General features: G+C 40.8%; 1 protein-coding gene across 14 annotated transcripts in view; it reads right to left on the reverse strand.

Annotated features, from left to right (window-relative positions):
- Positions 1-23747, reverse strand: part of eya4 (EYA transcriptional coactivator and phosphatase 4) — a 457308-nt gene that overhangs the window by 17734 nt on the left and 415827 nt on the right. For 11 of the 14 annotated variants that reach the window (XM_063040405.1, XM_063040403.1, XM_063040402.1 and 8 more), the window contains 3 exons: positions 15570-15684; positions 14452-14573; positions 11120-11220 (listed from right to left, as the gene is read on the reverse strand). In XM_063040405.1, the coding sequence (XP_062896475.1) occupies positions 11120-11220; positions 14452-14573; positions 15570-15684 (338 nt within the window). Of the gene's footprint in view, positions 1-11119; positions 11221-11257; positions 11359-14451; positions 14574-15569; positions 15685-23747 lie in introns of all 14 variants that reach the window. The other 3 variants (XM_063040409.1, XM_063040408.1, XM_063040397.1) reach the window with 1 other exon arrangement.

Here is a 23747-nt window from a genome sequence, read left to right on the forward strand (position 1 = left end):
GTAGAACAGAGGTACCTTGGACTTCAGGAGTACTTTGGTCCCACCAAAAGTAGAGTCACAGGTAGACAGGGTGGTGAAGAAGAGTTTTGGAACACTGTCCTTCATCAGTCAGGACACTGATGATCCACAGACCTGATTGCCTGTGTAGGCCCATTGTCTCTGCCTGCTCCTGCCCCACTGAACTCATCTCCTCATTCCTCAATTCCATTCTATCCCCTTGGTTCAGTCCTTTCCCACCTACACCCACGACACTTCTCATGCTCTTGATCTCCTCTCTAACTTTCAGTTCCCTGGCCCTAACCACCTCATCTTCACCATGGATGTCCTGACCCTATACATTTCTATTCCCCCATCAGGAAGGCATTAAAGTTCTCCACTTCTTTCTCAATAAAAGAACCTACCAGTTCCCCTCCACCACCAACCTCCTCTGTCTGGCAGAACTGGTCCACACCCTCAACAATTTTTCCTTTGGCTCCTCCCATTTTCTCCAGACTTGAGGGGTAGCCATAGGTACCTGCATGGTTCCCACCTCTGCCTGGCTTTTTGTTAGCTATTGTAGGTAGAGCAGCCTGTAGGAATTATGTATCTATTTTCTATCTGCCTGCATTGTATTTTGTGTTGTGTGTTGTGGTAATTTGACATATGGGTTTGGGTGTGGTAGAAGTAAACAAATACAGTCACGTATTCACCTTTTGAGCTGTTAGTTTAGTTAGAGAAGGACTGAGCAGGGGATGGATTTTTTTTGTTGATTGCTAATTCTGTTTTCACTTATTTTGCTTATATTGCTAATTCTGCAAACTTCATTAATATCACTAATTTCCCTATTGTTCTTTTTGATCGTTCGTCTTTGCTGGTTTCATAATCAGGGAGAGAGTGTACTTTTTTCCCCACTTGAAACTCAGTTATTTGGAAGCGCATTGTACGGTGTCAATTCCCTTACTTAGCCTCTCAGTAGTGTTGGTTGTTTTCCAAGTAGCCATTACATTTTGTCAACAAAAATAATTATACCAAATGAACACCAGTTTATGGCAAAGAATGCCTTGGACCTGTTGGTGAAATGAATTGCAACACTGAGGAGCTGGTTAGTCATCAACAGGAGCAGCTCGCGGTAGGTTTATCTGCGGTCTTCTGTTGAGTTATGCTGGGTATTTGTGGTTCTAACACAGTTTTCGATGGTTGGCGTTACCTTTTCAGTGGGGACTGATGTAGTGCTTGCCTGAGGGTTTGTCGCTTTGTTTATTGGTCAGCTGAAATATTGTCCTGGTTGCCGACATTTGAACTGAATGCTGTTTGTTTGGTTTGGTTTAAGGGCAATGGATGCACGGACAGTTTGCTTTTTGCCCACACTTATTGAACGGATTATCACCGGTGCATTTTGCAAATGTGCTGTGAGCCAACAAAGAGTTAACTGCAAGTTGCGCAATAAGGAGAATGCAACCTGAGTGAATCGAAGCATGGAACTGACATCAGCAACCCTGATGACGGGGCTGGCACAAGAGAAATTAAACTTACTCTCAATGCTTTGTGGAATGGAAATGAAAGTCTTCAAAAAGAATATAATACAATGGTGAACAAAATCAGAAGTTTAATATCATCAAATGAGGATCTTATGAAAACTAAGGAAAATGCCTTTAAGTGCAATCTCATCTTGAGAATTTGACTAATCTCCGTGAAGGTGTTGCTAAGCAACATCAAATACTGATTTCTTTGTTTCAAGGAGGAACATGAAAAGCAGAATGTATGTTTCTCAAGCATTGGTATCTATAGCAGTGCATTCAAAAAGGACGTGAACCAATAGTTGACCCAAACATGTTACATTGAAGGTCATGTTGCTGGAATAAGTTAATATATGACACATCTTCCAACAGATGACATTTCTCAAATTCCAAGACATGTTTTGGCTACGCATATAACAGATGACCCACAAGATGAAGTGAAACTGAGCGTGTGTGTGTCCAATGTCAGCACTTGAAGCTCTGCTGCAGGAAGAAAACATTCTGTATCAACTACCTCCTCCGCACGCATTAGAACAGAGGCTGATTCATCTGCATTAATGGCATGACAATGATTATTGAGAACAAGCATGTGCTGGAATAGCAAGAGCTATTTCTCTTGGAACAGCTATGGAAAAGGAAGGAACAGTTTAAGTTGGAGGAAGAAATTGCCATATATATGGCTAAAGTTAACAGTAAAAGTTAAAGTGCTTCAAGTGTGGCAAGTGCTCAAAGTGCTCCAGCATGACAGTCCCATGGTGTGAGTTCCTATATTGAAAAGGCACAAAGAAAAACATCTACACCCAATGTCAATGCTGATTTATTCATTCCTCAAGCGTCTGTGAAACATGAACAAAACCCTCAAGAGGTAGTTCAGGGTATTTACTCTCAGTCTGCACTAATGAGATACTCTGAACTTGTGTCATATCCAGCAGCTCAAAGTGCTCATGGGGACATGTACTAATGCAGACATTCACATATAGCATAGAAATACTCTTGTTTCAGACAATAGAGGTTAAACAGTATTATTGATATTATGATGATGCAAAATGAAATAACAACCTTATTGGCACAACAACGCATTTGCATTCGTGAAGGCTTTTGAAAGCAAGACCAACAGCCATAGAGACTGACTCTATTTCCTTGAACAGTACACTAGGGGCACCCTAGAGAACTTGTCAGAAGTTGCCATCATGCTGACCCTAAGAAAGGATATGTCAAGGCTAAGGCTTTACTAAAGGAACATTTTGATAATGAACAGAAAATTGCCTCTGCCTACATGCAAAAGGCTCTTTCCTGGGTACCTATCAAATCTGAAGAGGAAAAAGATCTTCAAGACTATGGTCCTTTTTCTTTGAGGCTGTTGCAATGCCATGGAAGAAGTGCAGTACATGTGTGAGCTGAACATGCCTGCCAATAAGTTGATTGTACTAAAGAAACTATCCTATAAGCTTAGGAATAAATGGAGAACGGTGGTCTGTAAACTGCAAGAAAAGCACAACCATAAGACTACTTTTGTTGACATTGTTATTTTATTGAGTGACAAGTAAAGATTATTACAGACCCTGGTGTCTGGGAATGTACAAGATGCTGCATCACTGGCAATAAGCAAAGATGTGAACAAAACTAAGCCACAACTTTGTTCTAAGGCTTTGCCACCACTGTGGCCACTGTGAGAAGTAAAGTTAAAATGGAACCTGGAATAATGGAAGGGAAATGGTCTCATCAGTCAACAGGGGTTTGTCTGTTCTGTGAGGGTGAACACACATTAGACATGCCCTCAGCTGGAGAAAAGGGCTTATAGTGAGAAAATTGACTTCCTAGAGGAGAATGGTGTCTGCTTTGGCTGCTTGTGTAAAGAACACATCAACAAGGATTGGAGGAAGCATCTTTCATGGAATGTATGCAGTTTTATGCATCCCTGTATACTTCATATTCACTCTAATGAAAAGGATGCAGAATCAAAACAGGCCATGAAAGAATCAGACACAACAGTTAGTAGTGCCCTGGTATCCAATGGCCTTAAAGGGAGTGGCGATCATGACTGTAAGCCTCCCATAACTCCAGTGCAAGTGAAGTCTAAGAAGGGGAACAAGACAGTGGTTACTTATGTTTCTCTAGATCAAGGAAGTACAGCAGTGTTCTGCATAGCCTAATGACCAAGCTCAACCCCACAGAAAAAAGGATATGCATTCTTTTACCCACCATTGTTCAAGAGAAAGTCATGAGTAGCTACATTGTCTCAGGATTAGAAATGACTGGCTTAGATGATGAAAACTATTGTGAAGTACCTAACATCTATACACAGGAAAGTATGCCTGTCCACAAAGGGAACATTCTACGACAGAGGGATCTCCAGGAATGGTTTCACCATTTGACAGAGATTGATTCAGAAATTGAGCTGCTGATAGGGATGAATGTGCCTAAAGCACTAGAGCCATTGCAACCGATTTGCAGTGTTAATAATGGACCTTATGCAATTAGAACAATGTCAGGTTGGGCTGGTGGATGGTCACTACCACATTAATTTACTTCTGAGAAAGAAGCAGGTTGACATGCCAAATTGTAGGAAGATTGCAGACAGCATGTTCTAAATCTAAGTAGGAGGTTCAAGAAGGATTTGTCATATCACAACTTTCATGAAGGATGTCACCGCCAAAGATTATGCTGAAAGACCGCCAGCAGAAGATCTAGAACGCAGTGATGGGAAAGTCTGGTATATTCCACATCACGGTGTTTATCACTCCAGAAAAAAGAAACTTGTGTTGTGTTTGACTGTGGAATGACTTTTCAGGGAACATCACTTAATACTCAGCTCTTACAGGGACCAGATCTTACTAGTTCACTGAGTGGAGTCATAACCAGATTCAGAAAAGAGCCAGTGGTGATAATGGCAGGTATTGACTCTATGTTTCATCAGGTTAAAGTGCCAGCAGAAGATGCAGATCTGCTGAGGTTTCTCTGGTTGCCTGATGGCGACCTCAGCCAAGTTATGATGAACTTTAGAATGGTGGTACAACTCTCTGGAGCACCTTCATCACTAAGCTGTGCCAATTTTCCCCTTAAGAAATGCACAGAAGACAGCGAAGAACAGTTCAGCTGTGAGACAGTGGATAAGGTTTTGCTTCCATGTTGATGCCTGCCTTGTGTTAGTGTCCTCTGAGAAAGAAGCAGTGTGTCCCTAACATGACCTTGTATCCATTTGTGCTAAAGGTGGCTTTTGACACACAAAGTGGATAAACAAATTATAGTGTGCTAGCGGTGATACCAGAGGAGCAAAGAGTGAAAGACATGAAGGATTTGGATTTGGATCAAGGTATACCTTTGGTGGAGAGAGAACTGAATGTGCAATTGCACATTCAGTCTGATACTTCGAAGTTTAAGATCACAGTCCAAGATAGACCATTCACCAGAAGGGGGATCCTCTTCACAGTTAGTTCCATCTATGATTCTTTAGGAATCTTGAGTTCAGTGGTCTACTTTCTCAGAAGAACCTACAAGATCTATGTAAGAAAGAGCTTGGCTGGCTGGGATGACGCTATACCTACGTCAGTTGCTCATGAGTGGACAAGCTGGCTGGAAGAGCTCTGTCAGTTGGAAGACTTCTAAGTTGTTAGGTGTTTGAAACCCCTGGATTTTGGAGAAGTTACTGCTACACAATTATACCACTTTATAGATGTAAGTGAGGATGTCTATGGAGCAGTGACCTACCTATTGTTGCACAACACATGCTGTCAGGTGCACAGTGCTTTTATCATGGAAAAATCTAGGGTAGCTCTGTTGAAGTCAGTTTTTATCCCTCGTATGGAGCTCACTGCTGCTTCAATGCAAAACATATGGATGCATTGTGGAGGAAGGAGTCACACATGAAGCTTCATGACTCAGTGCTTTGGACTGATAGTACTTCTCTACTAAAGTATATCAAGAATGAAACTTCCAGATTCTGAACCTTCATTGTAAACAGTTTCAGAAATTCTTACGACCTCACAGGCATCTCAATGGTTGTATATAAACACTTGAAGCAACCCGCAAGATGTGGCCTCCAGAGGGTTGAAGGTGAAAGCATTCCTGAAGAATGAAACATGGGTATCAGGGCCTCAATTTCTTCTTCATCTTGAAAGGAAATGGCATGTAAATTCCGATTGTTCTGAAGAACTCCTGCTAGATGATCTGGAGTTCAAGTGGAGTGCTACAATGAATGCTGTACAGTTTGAAGAGGAGGTGGATGTGGTAATATGTATCACCCATTAATTCTCACCTTGGACCCATTAGGGGAAGACAGTAGCCTGGATTCTAGATTTAAGAATCTGCTCTTGTTTCTGAGTCAGGAGAGGAAGCAATTGAGCATCACTCTTGCTCATTCTGACTTGGATGAAGAACAACAAGGATATTCTTTGGAGAGAAAGATTGAAATGGTCTGATCTGCCAAGGTTGTCTCTCAGCAGAGGAGCTCAGAAAGGCTGAAATGGAGATCATTGGGTTTTGCCAAAGACAGAGAAGTGTGAATAGGAACAGCCATATTTTCACGCTCAATCCAGTACTTGAAGACGGTGTCTTGAGAGTTGGTGGACAGCTTAGTAGGGCAGCTATGCCTAAAGAGTCTAAATATCCTGTTATACTCTGGACAGGGTCTCTCCATATCTCAGAAATCCTTCCAAGCACATACATCAAGAGGTGAGACATGGTGGCCATAACCACATGTTGTGCAGGCTGTACCAAAAATACTGGATTCTCGGTGCTCGTATAGCTATAAGTATCCTATCTAAGTCTGTTATTTGTTGATGGTTGCACACAGCTCCAGGTTGCCAGCACATGGCAGATTTACCTCTGAACAGGGTCTTTCCAGATGAACCTCCATTTACATGTGGAGGAGTGGGCTACTTTGGACCTTTTGTGGTGAAGAGGTATGGGGACATATTTACCTGTATACCTATATGAGCTGTTCATGTTGAAGTGGCATCTTCTTTAGACACAGATTCCTTTGAAAATGCACTTTGGCAGTTATAGCAAGACAAAGACAGGGTCATGACCTGTGGTTTGATAATGCAATAAACTTTGTTAGAGCTGAGTGTGAATTAAGAGAAACCATTAAGAAGTGGAACCATTCACAGATCAGTGATGCCCTTCTTCAGAAAGGAATTAAGTGGATTTTTAACTCCCCATCTGGCTCACATAGGAGAGATTAACCAGGTCTATGCAAAAGGCTCTCAATTCCACCATGGAGGTATGGAATCTTGACAAAGAGGGTTTCCACACAGTCCTTTGTGAAACAGAGGCTATATCAGTTACTAGAAAGCACTAACATCCAACCATCTGTTGTTTCTGAAGACCTCACTATCCTTACCACCAGGAGAGTTCCAAAAGGAAGATGCTTACGCTCGTTGTAGATGGAAGCTGGTTTAATATATGTCAAACTCATTTTGGAAATGATGGACAAGGAATACTTACCATAGCTACAGGAACATCAGAAATAGACAGGTATAAGGTGCAATTTCCTCCAGAAGACATTGTGCTTTTAGTTGACAACACAGAGCTTCACAATTCATGGATCATGGGAAAGAGTCATTCAAGCCTTTCCAGACGGAAGAGGATTTGTGCAGCAGGTGCGCATCAAGACCAAGACCAGCTATCTGGACAGACCTATAACCAAGACCCGTCTTTTACAGGAGGCAGAGGTTTGAGGAGCTACAGCTCTAGAAGCTTCACTTATTTTGCCTGGACTTATTGACTTGACAGAGAATGGTGGTATTGATCACTCTGTACTGGTCTAAGTGCTTGTAACCTCTGGACTAGATGACTGTTACATGGCTTGAAGGAGGAAGAACAAAGAGGACATTTGCATAAATGTTAAGATGCTTTTCCATGAAGATTTCATGCCTCCTACTTTTGCAGTATGTAATTATTATAGTGTAATAATAATGAGATGGCTGAGATGGAGAAGCCATGTACTCTATTTATTTTCTGTCTGTATTGTATTTTATTGTGACATCTTCCCTTTCTGTTCAAGTCCTGAAGAAGGGTCTTGGCTCAAAACGTCAAATGTTTGTTCATTTCTGTAGACGTTGGCTGACCAGCTGAATTCATCCAGCATTTTGTGGGTATTGCATTGGGTGTAAAGACTTAGAGCAGTTGTACAAGATAAAGGTACAGCAACACTTGGAGTATTGTGTTCAGTTTTTACTGTCTGCTATAGGAATGATGTTTTTAAATGAGAAAGAGTTCAGAAGAAAATTTTGTCAGGACTTCATGAGAGTTTGGCAATCAGGGACTTTATTCCTCAGAGTGTTGGGAACTGAAAGGTTTCAGTCTATGAGATGATTATAAGTGGAATATACTCAGTTATTCCCCTCTCAGGTTGAGCAATCTGCAACTAGAAGACATGGGTTTGAAGTAAGAGATTTTTGAACAAAGAATGTGATCTATATGGATTGAGCTACCAGAGAAGTTGTTGAGGCAGGTACAAACTTTTAAGAATCACTAGAGTCTGGAGTAATTCCGGAAGACTAGAAAATTGAAAATGTCACTCCACTGTTCAAGAAAGGAAATTATAGGCCAGTTAGTCTTTCTTCAGTGGTTGGGAAGATATTGGAGTTGATATTAAGTATAAGATCTCAGGGTACTTGGAGATACATAATAAAATAGGCCATAGTCAGCATGGTTTCCTCAAAGGAAAGCTTGTCTGACAAATCTGTTGGAATTCTTTGAAGAACTAACAAGCAGGAAAGACAAAGGAGAATTGGTTGATGTTGTATACTTGGATTTTCAGAAGGCCTTTGACAAGTTGTCACAGATGAGGCTGTTTAACAAGCTATGAGCCCATGGTATTACAGGAAAGACTCTAGCATGGGTAAAGCAGAGGCTGTCTGACAGGAGGCAAAGACTGGGAATAAATGGAGTCTTTTCTGGCTGGCTGTCAGTGACTGGTTGTGTTCTACAGGGGTGTGTGTTGGGACCAATTCTTTTTACGTTATATGTCAATGATTTTGATGATGGAATTGATGGCTTTGTTGCAAAGTTTGCAGACAACATTAAGATAGGTAGAAGGCCAGGTAGTTTTGAGGAAGTAGATTGGCTAAGGAAAGACTTGGATAGATTAGGAGAATGGACAAAGACATGGCAGTTGGAAAGATGGAATACAATATCAGGAAGTGTATGGTCATGCACTTTGGTAGAAGAAATGAAAGGGTTGATTATTTTATAAATGGAGAGAAAATACAAAAAAAAAACTAAGGTGCAAAGGGATTTGGGCATCCTTGTGCAGGATTCCCTAAACACTAATTTGCAGGTTGAGTCTGTGGTGAGAAAGGCAGGTGCAATGTTAGCATTCATTTCAAGAGGACTAGAATTTAAAAGCAAAGATGTAATGCTGAAAGTTTATAAAGCACTGGTGAGGCCTCACTTGGAGTATTGTGAGCAGGTTTGAACTTCTTTATCTTGGAAAGAACGTGCTGAAACTGGAGAGAGTTCAAAGGAGGTTCATGGAAATTAATCCAGGATTGAATGACTTGTCTTATGAACAGCATCTGATGGCTCTGGGCCTGTATTCACTAGAATTCAGAAGAATGAGGGGTAATCTCATGGAAACCTATTGAATGGTGAAAGGCCTTGATAGAGTGAATGAGGAGAGGAAGTTTCCTATGGTGGGAGGGTCTAATACCAGAGGACACAGCTTCAGAATAAAGTGGTGTCATTTTAGTTTGGAGATGAAGAGGAATTTCTTTAGCCAGAGGGTGGTGAATCTGTGGAATTCTTTGCCACAGGCAGCTGTGGAGGCCAAATCTTTATGTATAATTAAGGCAGACGTTGATAGATTCCTGGTTGGTCAACGCATGACGGGATAGGGGGAGAAGGCAGGAGATTGGGGCTGAGGGGCAAATTAGATCAGCCATGATGAAATGGTGAGGCAGATTTGATGGGCCAAATGGCCTAATTCTGCTCCTGTATCTTAAGGTCTTATGGTCTAATAATGACTTTTAAATGACAATTGGACAGGTAATGTGGATAAGAAAGGTTTATAAGGTTACGGGCCAAATGTGACTAGCTTGGAAGGATTATTTGGGTCAGCATGGACCAGTTGAGCTGAAGGGCCTATTTTAATGTTGTATTGTATAACTCTATAACTCAATCTCTCCAGTCAACCTACTCATTTGAAGCAATTGTACACCATGTGCTTTGTTCGCATTTTAGGTTTTGTGGTTAGTGTGCAGAAGAATGCTGTGGAAATGGGAAAAGTGGATAGAAGTATTAAGGAACACACATCAAAGTTGCTGGTGAACGCAGCAGGCCAAGCAGCATCTATAGGAAGAGGTGCAGTCGACGTTTCAGGCCGAGACCCTTCGTCAGGACTAGACGAAGGGTCTCGGCCTGAAACATCGACTGCACCTCTTCCTATAGATGCTGCTTGGCCTGCTGCGTTCACCAGCAACTTTGATGTGTGTTGCTTGAATTTCCAGCATCTGCAAAATTCCTGTTGTTTGCGAAGTATTAAGGATTTGGAGGAGCATTTCAAAAAATCCTCAAAGCATGCCTGGTGCTGATGACTTTAGAAGATTCCTGAATGGAATAACTCCTTATTTCTGCTTTGCCTATTCCCAAGCAAGTTATGCCAGTGGGATTGCTTCTGTACTGTCTGGTTTCTGGTTGATGTCAGCTTGAAGGACACATGAAACATGGTATAACCTAGTTCTAGGAAGGACCTTTATCAAATCTCTACTAGGCATCTGAAATTTATTGCTGATTTTGGGGCCCCTGTGCTAATTTACCAGCGGTACAGCAGGTAACAACAATCAAATCCTCCTCTATGTTTCATTGCCAGGAACTGAAAATCAACAAAAAAGTAAGCGGACACAGTTTAATACTCTTGTTGCTTGAAAATTGTATTTACCTTCATTGTAATGCTTCCTAATTTAAAAGAAATAAGCAAAATCCCATGGTTCACCAAGCAATTCATATTTTTCACCTATAGCTCTCTTGTTACTCATTTGATCATAACTATAATAACCAGTGAATTGATTGGCAACTGGAACCATATAAGTTTCCAACTATTAATCTTCAATCTTTAATTGCATGCAAATTAGATTTTTCATTCTTTCTTCTTAGAAAGATCTCTTTTACTATTGGTTCCATGGTTTGTCCAATGCAAGATACAACTATTGTTGCTTTTTAATGTAGTAAGAAATTCTAGTAGCATTAATTATTTCAATGTAAATGATTACCCTTGCTGTGTTTAAATTCAGCATCTTACAATTACATGTAAAATTTCAATGATTTAATTTTTGAAGAAAGGCACATCACAATCAGTAATAAAAACATGCAGAAATCTGTTTTGATTCACTTAATTCCTTAAAGACAGACATACCATTTCTTTAAAAAAACATGCGAGAAAGAAAAGAGTTAACCACCACCTTAAAAAGGAAACCAAATCCATTTTTTAAATAATGTTAATACCATTAATTCTAGTTCACAAAGCAACTTGTTCAAAGCACTATCTTCATCATGCTCTACAAGCTAATACATTAAGGCACACTTGGAAAAGTCTTTTTCCAACATCACATGAACTCAAACAAAGCAAAGCCCAGAGTAATAAATCTAAATGATGCACCAACAATATTTAGCAGACTTGTTACCTTTTTTGCTGCCTGTTCTTCTTCTACACCATCCCCAATAACAACATATACTACTTTTCTGCCAAACCTTTGCATAATTCGTTCAAAGCAACTTTCTTTGCCTGGAAAAAAACGAGGAAGAGTTCAGGGTGAATTTACCTGAGTAGCGGCATGCTCTTCATCTCGGGCATCTCCAATGACAACATAAGTAACTTTAGTGCCAAATTTGGACACTATACGCTGAAAACAGCTTTCTTTGCCTGAAAAACAATGCATGGCTCAGCCTTTCAACAATAAACCATATTATTATAGTGTATTCAATTTCTCTCAAATTACCTTTGAGAACATGCTCAAATATTTTTGGCCAAAAATATAAAAATGTTATTTGCTGCAAAGTCCTTTGTATTTCAGATGAGAAGTGTTAAGTTCTTCTCCTTCAATTCAATTGTAATGACTCAAAACCAGCATGACACCTGTGACTATTTGTCACTTGCCAGTGGGATTAACAGATTGGCCTTGTCATTATATTTACTCATGAGAGCTGGAAGTTGATCACAATTTGGAATATGATTGTTCCCAATATCTAAATAGTAGTTTTCCTTTCTCTTTCTCCCTCTCCTTACATGAAGGCACCAACTTATGCTGGACCAGAAGGCTCTACTATGTTTAAGGATGCAAATTCTCAAAAAATTCTTCTATACAGGATGATGGCCAATTGATGTTACTTTTGCCTAAATCCAACATACAGGAGGTGAAATTAGCATTTGGTAGTTATTAAAAATGGGCAATAGTGTATCAGTGTCTGATTTGTCAATCCATTGACCTTATAGTGCCCATATACTGTTGTGTTCCACAGCCATCAATGGAAGTTTCAGGATGTGGTGGTGAATGTCCTACCCTAAGTTTTACCATTAAAAAGGGAAGATTTTCAAAATTTATTACTCACTTCAGAGTATTAATTATTATGTTCTTGCTGTAATAAAATATCAAGGATTTATTAATATTGTACTGTGCTTCCAAAGTTCACGCTTTATCCACTGACCACCTTTTGGGAAGGGTGTATTGTACATTTTCAATGATGCCCCAATCATTTTGTTGCATTGGGAAGTTTTCTCAGATGATGGTTCCCAATGTAAGATCTCCTTGCATTTGTTACATATGCTCCCGTGCCTCTAAAATGGGCAATATAGGCTACAGTTTCTCGTGCAAGATGTTGCTTCTTCTGAAGATTCATTTCTCCAGATTTTACCACCTCCTGTATTCTGTGTAACTTTGGTACATAATTATCTGGCGTACTTGATGATATAAAAACTTAACAATATTATGTTAGTAACACACACAAAATGCGGGAGGAACTCAGCAGGCCAGGCAGCATTTATAGAAAAAGAGTAAGTGGTTGAAGTTGCGGGCCGAGACCCTTCATCAGGAATATTACATGAATTCTTCATACAGTAATTTCTAATTATAATTTCTTTATACAGTGTTGACATAAATTAATGTTAAATCTTGTGCAGTATCTCTCCTATTAGCAAGTAGTCTCTTGTAGAGTCAGGGTTTATACGCAGGTAGCATTTGTGGTCAGTTAAACATCCCCCCAAATGGTAATATGCACTCACAGATTACTACTAACTTGAAACCACTCTCTCTTATGCTGATTACTTTTTTTTAGCCACTTTGATAATAGACCATTACAGTAAATAATAAAACAAAGCAAAATAAGTGAAGGCTCATCATAACTCTTCATAAAATTCATGTTATTTTCAAAAATATGCTTGTATAATCATTTGGTGCCCTGTCCAAACACAGCAAACAGTATTGGATGGTGTTGAAATATCATGGGTTAACTCGGTTTAGTTTTCTAATTTGATTGTTAGATCATTTGGCAAAAGGTGAGAGGCAGGGTAAAGCCTCAAACCCATTTGGAAACATTAATACTTAACCATTGACTTGGTGTATGTCCAGTTTTCCTAGCTTGGTACACAGGGGACTTGGTCTGCTTTCTGTTTCAATAGTAGCAAGTACCCTCAATTGCCCACATCATGCACAGACAGAAGTTCTATAATAGGGGCTCTGCACAGATTTGATGATGGAAGTCAATTGTTTTGAAAGACAGGTCCAAATACTTATTATTTATTGAACTATCCTGTGCAAACTTAGTTGTTTAGGGTAGCCTTTGATTACATGACTAACCTGGAAGGTCAGAAAAAAAAAAGACGCAAGCGACTATAAATGCTGGATTATGGAGCAACAAACAATTTGCTGGAGGTACTCTGTTTGCTGAGCAACATCAGTCCAGGTGAAGGGGTTTGAAATGAAATGTCCACAATTCTTCCCTCACACCAACAGATGATGTTCAACCCACTGATTTCCAGCAGATAGTTTGTTGCTCTAGGAAAATTGTACGCCCAGTTACAACCTGCTCATGGGCTTGGGAAGCAGTGAAATCACTTGGGACCTGGGTATTTTATGGCCATGCCTTGTGTCTTAGAAACTACTGCATCTGGCTCAAAACTAGCCCGTGACACTTGATGGGATAGGGTTTGCGTAATGAGACGGAAAGAAAGAGAAAGAAGATGTTCTCTCAGGGTCTCTATTTAGCATCAGTATCACCAAATGATCACGATTCTTGAATGAATCTGGGGTTCTTGACCTGAATACATCACAGGTCATAGCACCAGGACAGTGAAAGTGATGACAAGAGTAACTTCCTTAAGTTTCTGATAAAGGGTGTCAACTAGGATGATAAATGGCTGGTGGCAGAGGCAGATGGTATATGGTTGACTGGTGACATTTTTCTTAATCACCCCCTACTTTGTCAGTGCCCAAGTTAGACACACAGTAGGCCTGAGCAAGGCCATTGTTACTTTTGTGGGATGCCAAAACTCCAAATGTATTGCGAAGGTCACTTGCATCTACACTTTTGTATTTTTGCTGGATGATTCTGTGAATCCTTGTGATTCAGCATTAAATAAAATTAAACCAAACCAGTAGTTTGCCTTTATAAACACAAGAGATTTTGCAGATGCAAAATACTGGAGGAGCTCAACAAGACAGACAGCATCTATGGAAATAAATAAACAGTTGACGTTTCAGTTCTGTTGAAGGGCCTTGGCCTGAAATGACAACAGTTTATTCTCCTCTGTAGATGCTGCCTGACTTATTAAGTTTCTCCAGCAATCTTTATGTGATAGCCTTTGTAAACTTAATGTAAATACTGTACTGATAGAACATAGTAACCTAGACATTCACTGTGATAAGTGACAGGTGTGCCCTTGTACTTTGTGATGTACTATAATCACAAAAAGTACTTTCAGTGATCATCATTCTGAAAATATTCTCTAATGAATCCTTACCTATTTTTGTTGCACTGTAAATATTTTCAATGGGGAAAACACCACCTAAGCTGTACAACAGGACTTTGGCCAGTGCTGGTACAAGTTGCGTTGTGGTTACCAAGACATTAATACAGTTACTTCTGCAACAAAGATAGACAAGTATAATCAGCAGCACTCCTTGTTACATTAGTACTGAAAAGTTATTCATATGATCAAAAACAGTGAGATTCAGTTTGGTAAGCTGATAAACACTCAAGTCTCAGTTCAGTACACAATCTAAGAGCACACAGTTCACGAGAATAGACTGCATCGATGGATGGTGCTTTACACTGAGATCTACTCTCTAAGAACGTAGGAATGTCTAGCACTACAAGCCTGTTCTGACATTTCAGTTACATCATAGCCATTTTGTGCTCTTTGGCTCTGCATCTGACTATGTCCTAAATCTATTGGACAACAAATGTATTGATAAGTTGATTAACAACTGACCGTCAGCTGTACACCACAGAAAGCATCTTATCTGGATGCACATTGGTTTGGTGTGGCATCTGCTCTGCCTGAGGGCAAGGAAACCACAAAGAATTGTGGACATTGCTCAGCACATCACGGAAACCAGCCTCCCAGACATTCTCTCTTCTCCCCCCTCCCATCAGGCAGAAGACACAAAAACCTGAAAGCACGTGCCATCAGGATCAATGACAGCTTCTCTCCTGCTCTAATAAGATTATTGAACAGACCCCTCGTACGATAGGGTGGATTCCTGGTCAAGCAATTTACCTCGACATAGTCTTGCACCTTATTGTCTCTCTGCACTGCACTTTCTCTGTGACGGTAACACTACTCTGAATTCTGGTATTTTTTTCTCTATACTACCTTGATGTGCTAATGTAATGAAATAATCTGCATAGATGGCTTACAAAACAAAGTTTTTCACTGTAGTTCAGTACTCATGACAATAATAAACTACTTTACCAATTTACTAATTGCAGATTTAAAATTAAGCACCATCATCATTTAGGTCTTGTCACAGAACCAAGATGTGGCTGCATCCCACAAGCTTTAGCAGCAAACAACAATTATTCTTATTTAGGAATTTCTGTTGTTTCTAATGAGAGTTATTTTAAGGTAAATCCTACCTTGAACTGATGATTGAGAGTGATTTAAGTGCATTTGACAGCCAGGAATCTGTCAGAGCCTCAACCTCAGCTCTTAACTGAAGCCAAGCATCTCTTTTTGCTGGACCAAGTAATCCTAAAGTAAAAAAGAAGGAAATGTGACTAAGAAATGTACATTGAGAATCTGTTGGCTAAATCTATGCCTAGTATCCAGTCATGCACCAGATATACAATAGGTGGAAAATTATGGATATAATCCCCATGATTTTCATTTTACAATCTTGGGTACCGAGAAATTTTTGGTGCACAGTAATTTATATTTGGTACAATTGCCCAATCAGGTTCTCTGCATATTACAGTACAGTTGGACATTTGAAATCAGTGTAGATTGGTTTACACACACCAGAATGTGACTTGTGATTTCCAATGGAAATCAGAAATGGGCTTTCCAACATCTTGGGGTGCAGCAGTCACTCAGAGATGTGAACACTTAAAGGTACAATCCCGATGCTAGCCAGATAATTGCAACAGTTGTTATGGCTGCCATGGAGAGGAGAGGCTGAGGGGAGCTGGGAGATTTTAGCATGTCTGGTGGGAGCTCTTGTGCATCAGCAGATGGTATTGGTAGAGCCATCAGCCAGACTTCCCACAGCATGGAGTAATGCTGAAGGAAGTTTCATGGTCTGCCAAGATGGCAGTTATATACAGGCCTCTCAACAGTGGGAGGTGGACCACAGATTACAACAGGAATTAGAAAAGGCGTGTCAAAAGGGCAATGTTATGATAGTCATGGGTGACTTTAACATGCAGGTCGATTGGGAAAATCAGGCTGGTAATGGATCTCAAGAGTGAGCTTGTTGAATGCCTAAGAGATGGTTTTTTAGAGCAGTTTGTCATTGAGCCTACGAGGGGATCAGCTATACTGGATTGGGTGTTTATGTAATGAACCAGAGGTGATTAGGGAGCTTAAGGTGAAAGAATCCTTAGGAACCAGTGAACACAATATGATGGAGTTCAACTTGAAATTTGATAGGGAGAAAGTAAAGTATGAAGTAACATATTTCAGTGGAGTAAGGGAAATTACAGTGACATGAGAGAGGAGTTGGCCAAAGTAAATGGGAAGGAGCTGCTGGCAGAGATGTCAGCAGAGCAGCAATGTCATGCATTTCTGGGAAACATGAGGAAGATGCAAGGTATGTGTATTCCAAAAGTGAAGAAATACTTAGATGGTAAAATAGTACAAACGTGGCTTACAAGGGAAGTCAAAGCTATTGTAAAAGCAAAAGAGAGGGCATACAACATAGAAAAAATTAGTGGGAAGATAGAGGATTGGGAAGTTTTTAAAAACCTACAGAGAGTAACTAAAAGAATCATCAGGAGGGAAAAGATGAAATATGAAAGCAAGTTAGCAAATAACATTAAAGTGAATAGTAAAAGCTTTTACAAGTATTTAAAAATAAAAGCGAGGTGAGAGTGGATATAGGACCACTAGAAAATGAGGCAGGAGAAATAATAACAGACAGGGAGATGGCAGATAAACTGAATGACTATTTTGCATCAGTGTTCACTGTGGAAGACACTAGCAGTGTGCCAGGTGTTGTAGTGTGTGAAGGAAAAGAAGTAGGTGCAGTTACTATTACAAGGGAGAAGGTGCTCAAAAAGCTTAAAGAACTAAAAGTACATAAGTCACCTGGACCAGAGGAACTGCATCCTAGGGTTCTGAAAGAGGTAGCATTAGAGATTGTGGCAGCATTAAAAATAATCTTTCAAAAATCATTGGACTCTGGCATGGTGCCAGGGGACTGGAAAATTGCAAATGTTACTCCACTCTTTAAGAAAGGAGGAAGGCAGCAGAAGGGAAATTATAGGCTAATTGGAAGAAGGCAGCGAGCGGGAATAAAAGGATCCTTTTCTGGTTGGCTGCCAGTGACTCGTGGTGTTCCGCAGGGTTGGTGTTAGAAATAAACGTGTGGACTATTTTCTAAATGGGGAGAAAATCCAAAAATCTGAGTGCAAAGGGACTTGGGAGTCCTTGTGCAGAACACCATAAATGTTAACTTGCAAGTTGAGTTGGTGCAATGTTAGCATTCAAAGACTGTAACACGGTAACAGTGACTGTTGGTCTCCCCTTTTACTGTGAAATGGGTGACATCTCTCTACCCCTTGTTTGTGAGAGGGAGAGAGCGCCTCTGGCATGTTGAATTGTCTGGTAAACACTGGATTTTGTTGACTGCAGATCGTGGTCTCTCTTTGGGTGCTTTGTTATTGCTTGGTGGGTGGTGGGCACTGATGCTCTTTTGCTGAGCCATTTTGGAGTGAGGGGGAAGGTTGATACATGCGGCTACTTGCGTGGGGGAGTGGGAGAGGGTGCTTTGGGGTTCTAATATTTTTCTGTTGTTTATTCTTTTGGGGTTCTATTTTCGTGGATGTCTGCAAAGACCAACTATGTCACGACGTATACTGTATACATTAGTATAAACATAACCCCACCCCCCCGTCATTCAATAAGATCACGGATGGTGTCTGCCTTAACACAACCTTCAGCTCTTCTCATATTCTTTCATTCTTCTAATTTCCAGAAAACTATGTTGAATGCAATTAATGGCATAACTCTAACAAATAGATAACTGCACAGAGTTATCCTCCTTTGAGTGAATAAATTCCTATTCATTAGTCACAAATATCCTCACCCTTAATTTGAAGCTATGGCTCCCTAGTTCTAGACTCTCAGACAAGGGAATCATTCACCTCATATCTAACCTGATAATTTGTATGTTTACATTAGGTTACCTGTTTTTCTTCCAATTCCTACACCTAGCCTACTGACACCCTCCTCATATGAGAAACCTACAGAGATGGCCTCACTGATGTTCTGTTAAGCTCTGATGGCTGGTATCTTAGGCCCACACAATCTCAGCTGGTCCTCCAATTTGTTTTATGAATAAAGTACCTCTGTTAGCAGCTTAACTTATCAATTATTTCCAGTAAGTTAGAGGGAGAATAACAGAGACATTGATACATGGTGTCCCAGAAGTGCAGACTGATCAGCCGATGAAATTTAGACACAGGATTCCTTGCAAGGGAGAAGCCAATATTATGTGTTAACCAATTGACACCATGTATTATGGAGCAAATAAAACAGGATAAAGAGCTAGACTTCCAGGTGATAACCTGACTAAAGAATGAAGATAAGAGAAGGAAGAGGTCACTCTGTAAATTGAGTTGACTCTGGCTGATAAACCAGAACATAGGATTTTAAAGATATTACTGTATTTCACTGGTGCCATGGGGAGAGAACTGTACCAAACCATAAACCATAATGAGACCTTGGAAAATGCATTAGATTCACTACAAGCATATTGAAACCCACCAAGAAATGAACACAGTTAACCTTTAATGGTTGTTCATGAATGGGAGCAGGGAGAATCCTTTGATGCTTTCTTAAGAGAGCTAAAATTGCTAGCATATAACTGCAATTACACAGATTTGAAGAATTCACTTGTCAAGGACCGTATTATTTGTGGAATTCAGGGATGCAGCCTGAAGGAACGGCAACCACACAAGCAATTAACTTTAGAAAAGTACATACAGACATGCAAAGGAAGATTGCAAATGTTGGATGGCCAAACGGAGGAGGTAAATGCAATGAAGGACAAAAAGTATGAGGGGAAAGTACAGTTCAGGTAGTTCAAATGTTGCAAGTATTTTAGGTCCCAATATAAGTAACAGACAAGCCCTTTTATAGATACATGACCTGGATAACAAATCATTTCAGAAGATTTTAAAAGATTAGCTTTATTTGTCAAGTATATTGAAACGTATAATGAAATGAGTTAGTTTGCATCAACAGCCAACACAGTCCAAGACGTGCTGGGGCAGCCCGCAAGTGTTGCCATGCTTCTGGCACCAACGTATCATGTCCACAACTTACTAAACCTAACTTGTACCTCTTTGGAATGTGGGAGGAAACCAGAGAAAATACTTGTGGTCACAGGGAGAACGTACAAATGCCTTACATACAGCAGCAGGAATTGAACCCCGATCTTAAAGCTTTAAAGTGTTGTGCTGATCGCTGCGCTACCATGCTGCTCCATGGTTTCACCATTTCTGCAAATACTGCATGATGAAGATGAAACCTTAGGTCCAGCGACTGAATGTGATGAGCTTTACAGTGATAGAGACAGGGTCAGATACAGTTGAAAACCATTTCCCAGTGTCAAGCAAGGTCATTTTTTCCAAGCCCTGGGAAAAAGCCATTAGACACACCTACATCAAGATGTTTATTGAATGGCAACCAGTGAGATTTCAACTTGATTTAAGAGCATAAACAATGTGTTTTTGAAGTAAGCCATCAAGAGTTAAGATGGCAACACACACAAAATGCTGGTGGAATACAGCAGGCCAGGCAGTATCTATAGGAAGAAGTACAGTCGATGTTTCAGGCCGAGACCCTTCATCAGGACTAACTGAAAGAAGAGATAGTAAGAGATTTGAAAGTGGGAGGGAGAGGAGGAGACCTGAAATGATAGGAGAAGACAGGAGGGGGAGGGATGAAGCTAAGAGTTGGAAAGTTGATTGGCAAAAGGGATACAGAGCTGGAGAAGGGAGAAGATCATGGGACGGGAGGCCTAGGGAGAAAGAAAGGGGGAGGGGAGCACCAGAAGAAGATGGAGAGCAGGCAGGGAGTTATTGTGAGAGGGACAGAGAGAAGAGAGAGAGAGAGAGAAAAGGGGGAAAATAATAAATAAATAAATACGAGATGGGGGTGAGATGAGGGTAAGAAGGGAAGGAGGGGCATTAACGGAAGTTAGAGAAATCAATGTTCATGCCATCAGGTTGGAGGCTACCCAGACAGAATATAAGGTGTTGTTCCTCCAACCTGAGTGTGGCTTCATCTTTACAGTAGAGGAGGCCATGGATTGACATATCTGAATGGGAATGGGCTGTGGAATTAAAATATGTAGCCACTGGGAGAACCTGCTTTCTCTGGTGGACAGACCGTAGGTGTTCAGCGAAACGGTCTCCCAGTTTGCGTCGGGTCTCACCAACATATCGAAGGCCGGCACCAAGTGGTGCCTCTTTGAGTTCATCTGTGGAACCAGATTAAATTCCTCTCCTTAATGTCTATTTTTTCCCTTTTCATGTGGCTGGGGTTCTATGGAGGTCCCTGATCTGCAATGTTACTCCAACTGCGGGTTTTTTATGGCGGTTAAGTTCCCACTCCTGGAGCTTGCCGGCCGGCAGTTTTTCAGGCATGGCTTGGAAGAGCCTGAAAGATGCACCTCCCGGTTGTGGCCCTGTGGATGACTGATTCCAGGCTGGTGTTGCTGACTGAGGCACCACAGGAGAAGGAACATCAGAATTTCGCTGCAGTGATATACAGATGGAGGTCTTTGTAGTCAAGTGCTTGCACTCCCTCCTTCTCTTGATGGTGGGGAGAGTTTGCTGCTGATTCTCAAGTTAAAGAATCTCAGAATAAAAAGCGAAGTGGCAGACTGTAACGCGGTAACAGCAACTGTTGGTCTCCCCTTTCACTGTGAAATAAATGGGTGACATCTCTCTGCCCCTTGTTTGTGAGAGTCTGGCATGTTGAATTGTCCGGTAAACACTGGATTTTGTTGACTGCAGATCGTGGTCTCTCTTTGGATGCTTTGATATTGCTTGGTGGGTGGTGGGCACTGATGCTTTTTTTCTGAGCCATTTGGAGGTGGGGGGAAGGTTGATGCATGTGGCTACTTGCGTGGGGGAGGGGGTGAGGGGGCTTTGGGATTCTAATATTTTTCTGTTGTTTATTCTTTTGGGGTTCTATGTTCGTGGATGTCTGTGAAGACCAACTATGTCACGATGTATACTGTATACATTAGTATAAACATAACCACTTGAATCTCCAGGTAGTGGAGTTGAAACCAACATGCTGACGTACACCTTGGCCACACTGAAACCCTCTGGAAGTTCTCTCTTAAGGCGGTGAATTCAAATAATCCAGACAGATCATAGAATAGAAATGTACAGTACAAAAAAGAAGTTAGCTTCCTTGAACTTCAGTAGTCGTCTTCACAGAAAACAAATGTCTCCTTGCCCCAGATGAACAGAAGCAGGGATAAACTTAAAGACCAATTGCAGAAACTAACTAAGACAGAGGTACAAACCCCTTTCGATGGGCCTGGCCCTGGTGTCAGCACCCAGCATGGTGTGTGTGGAGAAATCAATTGGCAAACTGGAAATTTGCTAGAACCACAAGATAATAGATCTCTGAAGAGGAGTGAATTCTATGATGATAAAAAATGCTTTGACATATCTGAATAGAAGAAACATTTCTTGTGTGCTGAGTATAAAGAATAGGTTCTGACATGTAAAGCTCAGTGAAGATAGTTCATGTTTAGCATCCTTCAATATGCCATTCCTAGGATAGCAGGAAAAGAAATTTGAAAATGGAAATGAATTTGAAATCACAACAGCATCAGAGAAAATCTAATGAAGACTAGATGTTGCTCCTGAAGATCTCTGTGGTGCAAAGTTCAAAGCAGATGATATCTCTGTCTTCACCAAAGGGATAACTGTGGATGTTAGGTGACTGGAAGCTGAGTGTCCTGAAGAACAGGCGGAGGGATAAGCAAATTAAGTTGAATGAATAATAAAGTTCAGGCTCAAAATGAAGATGCCTTCCCAGGTCACATGATCACCAGAAATGGTCTGAACCTAGATCCAGGAAATATCAAAGAAACAGAGAATGTGCTATGCCAAACAGATATGGCAGGAGTGCAACAATTTCTGGGGTTCTTCATCTATCTCAGCAAGTTCCAATGAAACCAATGAAGGAGATGGTTAGAGCAGGTGATTTCTTGATGTTGAGCTAAGACTATATGTAGATGCCCCAGAAAAGGGCCATTCGCATTGATCTTGCAGGAGGTTTGCCAGAAGCACGTAGTACAAATGGTGTCTGTTAGACATGGACAAACGTTACATGTAAACGAAGTAGGAACTACTTGTTGCGATCTATAGTTTGGAGACATTTCATCAAATCACATACAGGAGATTTGCACAGTGAACATAAGTTACTTATCATCATCACTGTTAAGGCCATCAGACAACATTGGTGAGAATGCTTCTGAGGATCTAGGCATTCAATGTATACTCAGTACAATTCAGTTCTGTATACACAGCTATAAATGTAGCTGAAGCCACAGCTTGCCTTCAGGACATAAGACATGTTGAGTGCACTGTGCCTGAGAAAACTAACATGTTGAGTAAACTCCAATCTCTAATACTGAACCAGGAGACTGAGGAAGCTTCTAAGCAAGATGATAAAAGAAGATGACCTTTATTTGGCACATGTACGTTAAAACATCGAAACATACAGTGAAATGCGTCATTTGCGTCAAATCAAATCAGTGAGGATTGTGCTGGGTAACCCGCAAATGTTGCCACATTTCTGATGCAAACACAGCATGCCCATAACTCACTACCCGTAACCCATACATCTTTGGAATGTGGGAGGAAACCAGAGCACCCGTAGGAAATTGGCACAGTCATGGGGGAGTTAATAAACTCCTTGCAGCAGGAGTTGTACCCCAATCTTACAGCTGGCACGCTACTACATTGCACTACCACACCGTCCTATGATGCCGATCCTAATTCAGAGAGGCTAGGAAGAGACACAGTCTTGTTAGAGCTTTCTTATATGTGAGAGGTAAGATGGGTATTCCAGTGATAGGACCTTTGGAGGCAATAGGGTAAATATTCACAAGATATGAGGGGATAGCATGTTAGAATGTCTTCACTCCTGACTTCTCAGGTGGGCAGTTAGCCTTGTAAAGTGAGAGTAAGTGACTACTAGCCAAGAATGAATGGGGAGATCTGGGACTGTTTGCAGAAACGTGAGATGTGCAGAGCCCTAGTAAACAGCTAACCAAAGGAAACACATTGCCCTTACTATGTCCCAGACAAAACCTGGGCAAAGTTTGTATCAGATATGTTTCATTTAGATGGGAAGTTGTATCGGGTGACAGCTGATTACTTATCAAATTTCCCAGAGACAGACTTAGAAAACCCCCACTTCCTTGACAATCATTCACAAGGCCATTGTACAATTGTCACAAACAGTATCCCTGAAATACTGATAACAAATAATGGGCTACATTTCACAATGGACAATATTGTGAGGTTGTTAAAGCACTGGAATCTGACATCAAGACAACT

This window comes from Mobula hypostoma, chromosome 2 (assembly GCF_963921235.1).
Source record: "Mobula hypostoma chromosome 2, sMobHyp1.1, whole genome shotgun sequence".
Taxonomy (NCBI): Eukaryota; Metazoa; Chordata; class Chondrichthyes; order Myliobatiformes; family Myliobatidae; genus Mobula; species Mobula hypostoma.